General features: G+C 35.7%; 1 protein-coding gene across 1 annotated transcript in view; it reads right to left on the bottom strand.

Annotated features, from left to right (window-relative positions):
* Window positions 1-13,761, bottom strand: part of LRP1B (LDL receptor related protein 1B) — a gene marked incomplete at both ends in the record, with an annotated part of 709,648 nt that overhangs the window by 78,238 nt on the left and 617,649 nt on the right. The window contains 6 exons of the mRNA XM_084264363.1: window positions 2,094-2,213; window positions 5,014-5,133; window positions 5,309-5,425; window positions 7,088-7,181; window positions 10,143-10,291; window positions 11,090-11,278. Coding sequence (XP_084120489.1) covers window positions 2,094-2,213; window positions 5,014-5,133; window positions 5,309-5,425; window positions 7,088-7,181; window positions 10,143-10,291; window positions 11,090-11,278 — 789 coding nt within the window. The remainder of the gene's footprint in view (window positions 1-2,093; window positions 2,214-5,013; window positions 5,134-5,308; window positions 5,426-7,087; window positions 7,182-10,142; window positions 10,292-11,089; window positions 11,279-13,761) is intronic.

Raw genomic sequence — 13,761 nt, 5'->3', positions numbered from 1 at the left:
AGAGATTACCCTTTATACAAGTTCTGCATTGCAAGCATTTTAAAAATGAAATATAGGTGATAACAAGTTAGTATTAGCCCCTATACATGCAGATCTTTAGTATATTCAGCTTGCAGTTTTTCAAATTAATCCTATCAAACTTTGTTCATAAAAACATCCATCTTTAAAAAAAGCACCCCCCCCCAAAACAACTAAGACCACCAAACCATGTAAAAACTGCTGCTATAAAAAGGTCATTTAAACATATTTCAATTGCTAAAATGATGTAAAATTTATATGTGAATAAACCCATCACATTCTTGTCATCCTTGTTCCAGGTGTGCATAACCGTGTGTAGCACAGAGACTGTGAATATGGATAGATCTTGCTTTTTCCAACTCAAAATCTAAAAGCATCATATGCAGCTAGCAGATTTAAAACAAAAACATGGGTGCTTTTTCAGGAGGTACATAATTGAGCTGTGGAATTCCTTGTGGCACTCCTTGTGGCAGCATATTATGAAAACTTTACAAACTTCTCTCCAGGTGATACGGTTAATTAGTTTCCCCTTCACAACTGTATTTGGTCTGGCTGAAATGGAATTAATTTGCCTCACAGATATTCAGATGGTCTTGGATTTTCAGCGTTGAGGAAGAGTTCAATTTCCTAGGCATATTCACCAGCTCCAACATTTTCATATATGGGCTTGTGTGAAATTCTTGAAACATATCCATGGAAATCTGGCTGTCTCAGTGCTTTGCTCTTGATTACAGCCTGTAATTTTGTTACTCTATTGTCCCAGTGGTAGTATAAACTTTTCCAGACTCGTGTTTTATTATACATTTATTGATGTGTGGATGAATAATGGTGAGCTTTAAATGTTTTGTACAATTCTTTTTCCTGTTCTCTTCCACCTCAGAACATTTTTCTATCTTTTCCTTTAAAGACTTATCTTGAAATTTCCACGTTTTTCCATACTTGATTAGTGCAGCTCTTGAATTGATATCCAGGTCCAATGATTTTCCAGTAATACTGATCCACTTATTTTGAATCTGATTATCTGTAATTCATTTCCCAGGTGGGATATTGTATTTATTATTTACATTCATTTACAGCAAAAAAAGCTGATTCAGTTGTTTCCAACCATGCAAGCAATGACTGAGAACAGCTACTCCTACTATACAGTATGATCTTTTCTTTCCGAGTGATAAGGTGATGATGAATAGCAGGCATAGAAACCAATATCATATATAAATTGATGTGAAAATGGTTTGGGTATTTTCAACTTTCTATGAGTATTGTCTTCATAAAATAATTCTGTTTCTGCAGAAATACCACCAGTTCATCTATTCTGTCAATGAGAAATGTTAAAACTGTAGAGATACCGTTGTGATCCAACAATGAATCTTAAAAAAACAAAAAAAAAAAAATTGAAAGAAATTCTTGTGTTAAGAGCACTTGTGTTGTAAAAAATCTGCCTCAGTGGTGAAGAACGCTCTGCTTTGGGATACTGTGACAAAGCAGACAGAAATTAGGGCTTCATTTGGTAATGGTGCAATTCTATCCTTGATCTTCTCTGTAGAGGATCTGCCTCCTCAAACTATACAGAAGAGTTTCAGAAGCATCAGGAGTTCTTGCAGAAGTCCGATGGGGACACAAAGTTTGTTGGGTGGTGTGTTAGGGTGCATAACTCCTTGGAGCTCACAGACAGAAGCAAAAGTTGGTCACGTCAAGTTGGGATCTGCTTTGGACCCATTCATGCAGCCAGTCTTAACTAACATTTTTTTACTGATTATGAGCTCCAGGAGCAATGAAGTATGATAAATAAATTGACAGAAACCGGATAATACTGTGAGCAAGATCACAAATGTCACTATATTCCAAGTTAGATACTCATTTGCACCTCCTTGTCAATAAAGTAACAGCATAATATGAAGTTCATGGCCTGTTCATATAATGATTACCATTCTACAAGAACTGTATGAGATAGACACAGCTATCCTATCAGATAGGTATTATCATACATTGAAAGAGGACATACTGAGATCACTATTTCCTTTGGCTACTTTAGGAAAAAAAGTCAAACTGCAGTTGAAAATTACTGGCATACTCACCACAGTTAGCTTCATCTGATCCATCAGCACAGTCTGGGTCTTCATCACATACCCATAGCTTAGAAATGCAGTGTTTTGTTGTTTTACACTGGAAATGGTCTGGAGAACAACTGTTTTCAGCTTTAAATAAAAGGATTCCAAATTAAAACTACAAAATTGTGTTAATATTCAAAATAGAAGTTTTAAAGAACAAAATATTAAGTACTCAAAATTCATAAATTATCATTTGCATTACTTAAGAGGCATTTTTAAGAAAACAGCATTCAGGTTTATATTGCTTATAGTTCCGTCTGCTTTTTACATGCTGTTTTATATAAAATGGTCAAACTATTAGACTCTTAACAAATAGACTTGACATTGATACAATCAAACCATTTCAGTAAAAAGTAGTCAGGTTGGGGTTTTCCTAACTACCTAAACCACCAGTTATCAATTCTGAAAGTCAGTTAGTTTGAAGGACTAAGACATCTCTCAGTGCTTTGATCAAAAAGGTAATCAAAATTATGTACAATTTTGATGAAATTCTGCACTCCCTGCTAAAAGAGACCATGGGTAAATGGTATGAAAAGTGTGAGTATTATTTTGCTTTATTAGTTTACTAGAAAAAGTTTTTCAATGATTCCTACAAGATAAGGATTACATGTAGCTAAACTTCATCCTCTTCTTTCAGGATGCTTTAAGGTAAAGCTTAACTGCTTTTAACTTTAGAATAGCCACTTGAAAACAGAAAAGATCCTCAGGGCACTCACATAATTCTACACAGACTCCAGCATATATGCCAGATCTTGCTGGTTTTTAAACTCTCATAGCTAAGAGCATAGAGGTAAGATCAATAAAGGGCATATATCTGGATTGCACTGTGAGCAACTTATTTGTGAATAAATACATAAGGATTTCTTTAGAGATAGGCATATGTACTAAAACCTCAAAATTTTTCTAAACTGAATTGAACATAGGTGGAAAACATCCAAACCTATCTTCTCATGATGTTTCCCCCCATGAATAATTGTCCCACTTGTACCTAGTGAACTCCATAAGGTTTTTAACAAACTTTCCATTCCCTTTTGAAAAGCAATTTACTCCTTGCTATGATCATTCTTGTTCTTTGGTTTTGGCAAGATGAAAATTTCTATATTTCTTAAAAGATGGTATATTATTTCTTTTAGGGTCATGTTTCCATACATAAATTTACAGTGCCGGAATTAAAAAGCATTTAGACTTGGCTATGCTGCTAACTATACTTATAAAAACCAGTACTGATTCTCAGCTAGAAGTCCCTCACCAAGGGGCTTGAAAGTGCTTCATACTGAAGACCACCATAATTACCTCCATTTTAGTGATGGCATGCCTTAAGAATGAAATGTGACCTTTTCAAGGTCACTTGATATAGAAAACAAAAAATAGGTAGAGATGGAAAATAAAGCCTGTATTTTATAAATCCTAGTCTGGTGAAATTAGAACAGAATAGTCAATCATCTCATCTGTTACCAGTCTTGCGACAGGAGCCCAAGTCAACATGAACTTTGTGGTAGACACACTTAAAACCTCCCATTTTCATGATGTCCCCAAGCTAACTGAAGAGTTCTCAGAAGCCACTAGCATTCATAACTTATTTTAAGAGAGAAACTAATAAAGTCTAGGTAAGACTGAACAGAAACAAAAAAAATGTATATAATTAACCTTCCCCACTCCCCACTGTGCCTTTTCGGGTGGGTTGATGGCTGAGCTTCAGACGACTCAAAAGCTTGCTTTATGCCACAGCACACTGTCCTATCCCCACTAATCCCTCGGAAATTTTCAACTCCACGACTGCTGATCCTGACCCTATCCCTCCCACAGTCCCTGAGCACTGCAGCTCAGCAGTCTCTGCTGCTCTGATGTCATTTCTGTCAGCTACACCTCAAGGTTTCAGGAACCTTCCATATGCCATGTGCATAACAAAAGTCCACTCTTTCCTATCTTCCATGGGAGTTACCTGAGCCCACTTAATCAGCTTTTAAAGAAATGTACCATGCAAACCAAGATATTATACTGTTACTATTATAACAGGCTATCACTCTGCTGAGCTGGTTGGAAGATGGCCATTAAACACAATCATCAACAAAGCCTTTGTATAGTTAGGAACCCTTCCCTTGGAGATGGCCACATTCTTCACAGAAATGCAGCATATGCAAACCTTGAAAATGCATATTCAGCAAACAGGAAAGAGCACCTTAGATCAGCAGTGCATCTGAACAATGAACTGAGTGAAGGATAGATGTATTTCAAGTGAGCACCACCATTTAATTATAAAATGATCAAAGGCACAAGCAATTAAATACATTTCCATTCTAAATGTCAAAATATTTTCTATACTTGTATCTAGGAAATATGGAGTGAAAATGAATTTACAAAGGGATGTATTAAAAGCTGAGTAAATGGAAATGAAGTTACACAGACAAATTAATGAAGAAGTCCGTAGAGGAAAGGGAACAGAAAAGGCAGAAAACTCCATCAATGAAAAAGAATGTAGAAGGACCTATGGATCTTTTCCAAAAAAAAGATGCAGAAACGTATCTTTTTCCACTGAAATGCGTTGCTGCAAGGCGCGACAGATGAAAGCCCCAAGAAGATGAGTCATTTGTGAGGTGGTTAAGAATAAAATGGATGTTTCAGTCTGAGTCAGGAACCCAATTAAATGCTTGAAATTAATTGTTTGCACACCCGTCTGCTTTGCAATGACTTTAAAAAATGAAGTTAATAAATGATGTTTTAGTTTGTTCTCTTGTATACGAAACATTTTACATCAAACAGTCCCATGAATTAACTGGTTTGCACATTCCTCCTATCATTTTACATAGAGACATTTATATTATTTTACATATTTTACTTCAGTTTCTTGTTTAAAACAAGCTGCAGTTGTTGGAGCAAAATAACTTACGACAGTCTCTTTCATCTTCTTCATCCCCACAGTCATCCTGTCCATTGCATCTCAGATTTATTGGAATGCACTTCTGATTCTTTGTGCATTTAAACTGACCTGACAGGCACACGTGTGTATCTGTAAATTAAAAGAATAAAATAACAAGTTAAAAACATTAAAGGTTAAAGATTAAAAGATTTTAAATTAAAAGGTAAAAGAATAAAATAATATCTGTTTCTTGACAGAATTTAAAGCATGGCATTTAATTCAGCTTAGCATGTTTCTGAAGTCTACAATAAATATAAGCACCTACCACAGTTCAGTTCATCAGAATTGTCCCCACAATCATTCTCTCCATCACAGATAAAGGCTGGAAGAGCACAAAGTCCAGTTCCACACTGAAAACGTCCTGGCTGACATCTGAATTCAGCTGAGAAAAAAAAACAACCCTGTGTATCAGTACTATGAGAGGAAGGGTTAAAGTGCCAGTAATGTTGTACTTCCATTACAGACTAATCAAAAGAACTTATAAACCTTTGTATCTGCCTGGATAGTCTCAATCTTATTAGATATTAGTAACTAAAATATACATGCACTATTGTAATATTAATTTCAAGGTCTGAGATTTTAGATTTGCAAAATTATAGTTCCATCTTACTAACAGAGTGCAATGCATCATCACTTGTCGCATCAACATTCACTATTTCACATCATACTCAGCAGTTCACATCAACACAGGTTGAAGTTTACTATCAGCTCAACAGAGACTTGCAATTTAGGATCTAAACACTTGAGTTCAAGTCTGCAAGTAAGAAACTAGGTTCTATTTCCTATGAAAGGTGTAACATCGTTCCTTCCACAGCCACTGTCGTTGAGTGAGTGAGCAATATGCACCTCTATAGTCATATTTTATAAAACACAGTGTAGCTTAGGATATAATCTTATGTAGAAGATTTATATTAAGGCTTGATTCAAAGGCCTCTGCAGCAGAAAGAGAACTAATTATAAAACTGTAAAGATGTGGGTGATAGATCTCAATACAAAAAGAAGTAATAAATCAGTTGAACTGTAACTGGAAGACTGTAAAACACATAGTACAGCATTTTGTGTGTTTAAGATTGAGGGAAGAAGGCAAGAATCTTCTCATTTATGTAAATTAATATAATAAGTATTAAAGTACTCAGTGACAGGGACTGTAACATAGCATCATCGACAGCTATTACTTTATAGGAATCCCGTACACTAAAAAGGTACTTCTCTCACAAGTGAATTTACAGTCAGGAACCATCCTTGGGGATGATAAAAAGTGTCATAATTGACATCCAGTTGTCTACAGTTCAACAGGGGAATACAACAATGACCTACTCTTTGGAGTATGGGAGGCTATTGACAACTACACGATGTCTGCACCACCTTCAGGATAGCGTGCCCGAGTTACACGGGACACAAGAAAAATTCTCATTGTATAAAGCTGTTCATACCAGAGTGGTGAGATTTAACTCCTCAAACTTTACTTTGACAATATTTATAAAATCATACCATGAATATATTTATATAGTACAGATCGTGAAAAACAGACAGAATCTGAGTAACAATCACGTACAGAACATGTTTGGGAAGTTGCACTCAATAGTAATGTGGGGCTAAACTTGTTTAATTGCAATGAAATGTAAGTAAATGAGATTAGAATTCCACATTTGTATTATACACATAAATAAAATAAACATTTTTGGCAGAATTTTTTATTTGTACATAGAAATGAGTAACCTCAGAAATTACGTCTAAAATAAAAATGTTTATTAAAAAATAGTAACTGGGACCAAGTACAAGCTTTAAACATGAAAAACGCTGTTCTTAGGCTTTTCCAAAGATCTTAAAAAACCCTTTGTACATGGGAGTTAATGAAAATCTTCTACAGACTGACCAACAAGAGCCTGCAACCTTTGTGAATCTGACAGAGAGCAGGGAAAAGAAAACAGAGGTACAAACAAAACCCTCACTAAACCCCACAACCCCCCTAACATCTGTAAAGTGTTCTATTCGATTTGAACTCTGCTGACAAGCCTGGGTTCCAAATTCAGAATGCACTTACGGCATTCCTCAGGCTCGTCAGAGCCATCTCCACAGTCATCGACAGTGTCACACTTCCACCAAAAGGGAATGCATTTGTCGGTTTTGCATCGGAACTGTAAAAAGAAGGGAAGGAGTAAGAAAAACTTTGATTGGAGCGTTTATTCATTTATTTTAAATCAGAAACAGTGCAGTTTATGAAAAATTAGATTTTCTTCTTAAGTCCTCATTCCATTAATCAACTCTGGCTGTTAATTTAATAAAGTTGTTTTTCAAATATTCTTTTTTCAGAGATGTTTTGCACCAAGACTCCCACTGATAGAAATCACTGCACTTCCAAGACATATGTATGCTGACTTACAGTGCCCCTGACATAAATCGCTCTTTGCATTTTGCTGCATTCCAGGATTTTGATCCTTTAAGATCTTATTCTAAACAACCACTTCAATTCTTTAACAGCCTTTGTGGGCTGTTGAAGCAGACTTAATATATTTGTCCAGATAAATCAAAACACCCACAGTTACAGAAAAGGCCCTTAACATTATACTTGTATACAGTATTGCTTCTGTTGTTTGAATTAAATGAGAAAAACAGAAGCTAGGCTTTCCAACCTTTCAAAAGGATAAAATATTTATACAAAACCCCAAAACATCTTTTGCAAGTCCTTGGCAATGCCTTTACTCTGAACTCAGACAACATTGTACATAGTTTTGACTGGAAGAGGAACACAAGCAAAACAAAAAGTGGAATTACTTGATGCAATTCTTCTCAGAATAAAACTAAAATTAGAGTTCAGTGCGTGACTCATGCTAGGGAGAAAAATCTGTATAATCACCAACTTTCAAGAAATGTTCCTTTCTCCTACCTGGAGCACAGAAAGGAAGGAAACCGACAGGTTTAGAAGCACAAGATACTTTATTTTCTGGAACTAGGCATAACTTTTTTATTTCTTCACACTTTAAAAATCATTGATTATTCAATAAAACTGTATTTAAAAGGTGTATTAAATTTGGTGTATTAGCTCAGTTTTAGCTTTCCTGTCAAGAAAATTTAAGGTTTCACAGCCATTTATGTAGTGGGACCTATAATTGGAGCTCCAACGTTCTCATGCCCCATTGAGGGACCTGCTGCATAACAGGCAGCGACACCGAACTGTTCAACTTTTCCACCAAGGTATGGATCTCAGAGTAGCTCAGCGGAAGGTCTCCAAATGTAGGGGACAAACAGAGGTAATTCTCTTTGCTTTTGGGTTTTTTTTCCTATGTGCTAACTTAAGTGTCCCTGCTGCTTAAGGTGCTGGCCTCATCCTGCTCACCGCAAGGGACTTCAGGCTGTCAAACTGACATTACAAATATAACTCCGGGAGATGGGTGCTGATCCTTAGATGTGGTTATGCTCTGCATGACAATGCTCCTTTCTAAACTGGGGAGCCTGTCTGTATGCAAAACTGGGGGTCAAAGTCATAAGGGTGTGCCTCAGACGGCCTTGAATGATGTATTAGTGTTCCAGAATCTGATGAGTTTGTACTAAAAGATTTCTCACGTCGGATTAGCCCTCAAAAGACATCTGAAAGCCTGCAGGGCAGTAAAACCAGCCTATCAGCCATCCAAGTACTTTTCAGAAAGGTTAACAGTGGACATGTTGTCAAGAGCACCATAGGAACAGCTTTGATTTTACAGCATAAGTGGAAAATATTAAGTGGCAAAGTATTTTTTTCTTTGCCACTGATCCCTGCATCTGATGTCATTAGACTGACAAATTACCAGAGAGTAAACAGATTGCAAAATTGGAAGAAAATGACTAACAACCAAAGTCAACTTGTAACTGTGTGAGGCAGGTTCTTTTATTTAACCCCCGTCTCCCTCTTACAGAACCCAAAAGCCATAAAATATGCTACTGGAGGATGCAGGATGTGATGTTAGCCTTTAATTCAGTCTAACAATGAACAATTTAGAAAGGACTAGAGCCACTCAAACAACTGTTAGCACAGAAGTTCACGGTGGAATAAGCTTCCAGTGACATTTAAAGAAAATTTAAAGAAAGGAAAAATCACTGGTTTTTTTTTAACCAAAGAAACTTGAGAAGCCATATAGAGGGGGAAACAGGTAAGAAATTTCTCATTTTACAAGGTTTTTTTACACATTTTTGATCACTTAGTGGAAAGTAAGAAACAAGCTAAACATACAAGATACAAATGAAGTAAAGTCACATCAAACAGGGAACAGAAGATGATAGTGGGATGATTTCTGAACTAACACTATTACTTGAATGAAACTGCACGTAATTTATTAATGTGACCACTGTTCCCTAAAAAAGTTCAAGTAAAATCTTTTCCTTAATGAGCACAGACAAAAGACATCATGGCATAGAACACTCTAAGAGGTCATTAGCATACATATAATAAAACTGGACTACTAGAAAAACTGGGCTGTCAGAAAGCTTTTAAAGGCCATAAGTACTGTTACCAATTGTCTGGGTAGAACAGACAAAGACTTTTATCAAAGTCTTATTTCTTTCTTATAAGGAATCAGCATGTTCTACCTAATCTACTTAATATTTTAAGAAAAAACCCACCAAATATTTATTTCGAGTACTAGGGAATCCACCTCCCATAAAGAATACAATATTTTAACTGATGCAATTGTTAATTAATTGTGTATTCTTCCAATTGCATTTTAGCTACTAGACTGTTTTTAATTTAACCCTATCTAGCATGAATACCCCTAAATCATTGTTATATACACTTCGTATTTTTAGGTTTCATATTTTATATACATGTTTTTTCCAAAGCAATTTTTATGGTTTTATTCGCTGTATTTGTTCTAGTGGCAGAAACATCCACATTTGTAAGGGAACAAGTTCTGTATTCTCTGGAAATCAGGCATTTACAAGTCTATTTTCAACTAATAGCCTTAAAGATGAAACACTTTAAATGCACCCATGAGTTACGTAGTTTCCAGCTCCTTTGCCTGATGCTTCCACATTTCATGGGCACCAGCATTCATTACCTAAAAGAAGGTGGAAACACCGCAAAATATAATCCCCACACACTTTCCCCTCCATACATATGTGCTTACCTGACTGGCAGTGCAGTTTGATAAGCATGTCTTGTTATCCGCAGCAAGGTAGAAATTGGTGGGACAGGCACAAGTATACATCTTCTCAGGGGCTAGAAGGCATAAATGACTGCAACCACCATTGTTGACTGTGCACAGATGTTTGGACACTATGGACAGAATAGGGAAAGAATATCAGTCCCTATTATTTCATTATACTTCAGGGTTCCTGCTTTACAGAGGAAGAAAAATGTATTTCATATACTATTTTTACAATGGAATTTCTCAAAAAAAAAGTAACATGCAACCTTTTCCTTTTGCCTTTAAGCTATTCTCTTTTGCCTGCAAAATTAATTATTACTGTGGATGTAGATACAGTGCTGAAAGAATAAGAAAAAAGCACTAGGGTTTGGTTGTGTGGTGGGGTTTTTTTTAATAATGAGACATAAATTTAGCTTATCTAGGTCAAGTGCCAAATTGTACTCATTTACAATTCAAATACAGGGACATCAGGAGATCAGAAACAATCATAACGCCTACATTCTCTGACATTCCCTCAGCCCAGCAAGTTTCTAAATAACAGTATTCTTCTGTATTATTAACACTTGCTTTTTTTTTTTTCAAATAATAAGGTTAAATGTTTTCATAACACACTGTTCTCATCTTGATAACTGGTAACTTGTACTGTAATGCAACTTAACAGCTCTGTACTTCCAGTCAGTATCTGGGTTAATTTTAAAGCACCCTCATTGAGTTATCACCAGCAAACAATTATTTAATACTGGATATACTTAGAAAATTAATAACAGACTCATCTTTAAGAATGCTAATTTGAAAACTTCCACAATTTGATAGAAAATAAATAAAAATAAATCACTGCAGATTAATGAACTTGCATTAACTCAGCAACTAGCCACCAAGTGAAATAAATGACCATGCAGCATGGCAAGCATGGAAAGAATAATTACCATCAGGTTGCCTATAAGAATGATACACCTGGATGTCTGTTATGGTGTGCCATGAGTTAATCAGCGATAGTCTGTCTGATCCAGAGGTTTTGTGGGCACGGCTGAGTGATTTGGTTTTCCCATCTGTCCAGTAGATGTAGTCTTCAAACAATGTTAGTGCAATCACCCCTGGAATATCTTGATTAGGGACTGTAAGAAGAAATGCTAAGATTAATGTTCACTCTTGGAAGCCTGCCAGTTAAAATATTCCATACTGCATGAGTTGACAGATACAAGTGCTATATAATGTCTTGAGAATAATTGTCATGACAATATGTCAAGCCTAGAGGGTTCTTTATTACCGGTTACGATAAAGATGGATGGGGTGTGAGCTCTGCTTCCTTAGAATTAGTTGGCCCAATCAGTGTTAAGACAAATGAAAGAATTTCAGTTAACAAAAATCACCTCCAGATTCCAAACCAATGACATGTCAAGTTTTAAAGTAGTATATAACACAGACATAACTTAACCTATTTGTTACAGAAGGACAGTATTAATTTGCGGTTTCGGGGGATTAAGAGATATTACAAACCACCCAAAATGTGAGGTAATACATCTTCAGATGCATATATTTAACACCCATTAAGGCAATTAATAGTTTGGGATTTTTTTCCAAAATATACTGACAAGAGAGACGAGAGGGAAAAAAAGAGTTTTGCATTAAAACAAACACAGCAGTAAGAGGGCTTATTGCTTAATTCCTAGTATAACCAACCATGCAATTACAAAGAATAAATTACACAAAGCAATGATAATATCCCATTGTTACAGTATCACAAAATCATGAATCAGCATCATTTTAAAAAGGGTGGAAGGACAGAAAGGAATAAAAAGCCTTGGAGTATCTTTTATTTTACTGTTAGTTTTTTTTGGTTTTTTTAAATGTATATAGCTGCAATAATAAATGTCACAGGACATATCTGAATGCAATGGTCAATTTGTAAATTACAATTTGTAAATTATAAACTTTTAATTGCTGAATCACTCTAATAACTGATAGAAATGAAAAAGCAGATCAGTGCAGATGAGACTGCCAATTTTAAACAGTATGTCCTTAACACCTTTACCTTGCATTCTTAGATGAATATAGCTTTATCTTTCTAATTGCAGTGCACTCAATTAGAGCAGGAAGATATCAAATTCCAGATGGAACGTTCCATAATTTACTGACAACTGATGACTGATACTGAATATATGGAAAAACAACTGGGCAAATTCACTTATACATAAGATAGTCTTGTCGACAGTGAACTCCAGTGTAGGGGAGACCATACTCAAAGTCAAGGAAACCTCCCTTCTTCCATGTTTATACATAGCATAGCCATCATACTGAAATAACAGTGGGATATTCTTTTAAAGAGCTGCATAACATTTCTGAGAAACTTCTCAAAGTGCAAAGAAATCTTAATATTTGCACTCAGAATGTAGGCAACCTTGCCATGGTTCTGTACAGAAAAAACCCTCGAGAAAAAAATTATAATTTCCCTTATTTGTAGAATCACATTGTGAAATGAGAGTCTGCCATCTAGAAGTGAATGCCTCCCCATGATAATTGTTGCTATCCTGTTCCTCTGAGTGAGAAAGGCCAGAATTCAAGTACCATTACTATCAGTTTTTCCACCAAAGTAACAGATTAAGTCTAAAAAAAGCCAATACAGAAATTGTATGTACAGGTATTTTCACTATGCTGATTCTTTTTCCTCTTTCCTCATTTTCTTATCATTGGATTTATCAGAAGAAACAGAAAGATAAACCTCCCAGATTCTGGAAAACACCAAGCCTAAGCAGGCAAATGCCAGTCATTACCACTTTTTAATGTCCTTTTGCTTCACATGGGTGATTTTCCTTCAATCTTCTTGACAGATTCCTTAAGCTCTGAATACATCTTTGATAACAACGAATTCAACTTTATACTGTTCCAGAAAAGGCATGCATCTCTATAAATTTCATTTATAGAAATCCATAGATTTAGAGATCTTTAAAATGCTTTATTACAATTATTAAATGGGAATACTAAGTGTAGTATCTTATGCTTACCACCAGATTACTGTAATTAAGGAATCATAAAATGTAGAGATTCATGACATTTGGAAAAAGGAAATGAAAATTCTTAATTATTCCAAAACTGTTAATTAAAGACCTGTGTACATGCATGCTCGGTAAGAAAGACATTTTGGTTTGAGACACTGTCCAGTATTTCAGGAGCTCTCTGAAAACCAGGACTCATTCTGACTTCCTCTGTTGCTGCTCTCTCCAGTCACCCCATGGAATTTAAGTCATTTACCTCCTGTACTCTGCTAATATATTTGCCACAGGATTTTGAGTCCATCTAGGTACAATCCACAGTGTCCTCTTTAGATACGGGGACTTAGGTATATGGGCAGATTACAAGCATTTGCTATGGAAAGCTTTTGTGTAGTCTCTACGTCATACAATTGTGGCAGAGTACAAAAATTAAAGCAGGAATTTTAGGTACATCTGGAAAATGTCAGGAAATTCCCCCCTGATTTAAGGGACAGATTCTAATGAGAAATCCAAACCAGGCTGACAGAAGAAGCAGGGAGGAAGAGCAGAAAGAGAAACTGCTACTTCTGAGCAAAACCCTGAAGCTATCCATAAAGCTATTTATTTTA

Source organism: Gallinula chloropus (genome assembly GCF_964237585.1).
Source record: "Gallinula chloropus genome assembly, chromosome: 5".
In the NCBI taxonomy this organism is placed as follows: domain Eukaryota; kingdom Metazoa; phylum Chordata; class Aves; order Gruiformes; family Rallidae; genus Gallinula; species Gallinula chloropus.
Note: the sequence above shows the minus strand (reverse complement) of the source record. Positions and strands in the feature narration are given on the sequence as shown.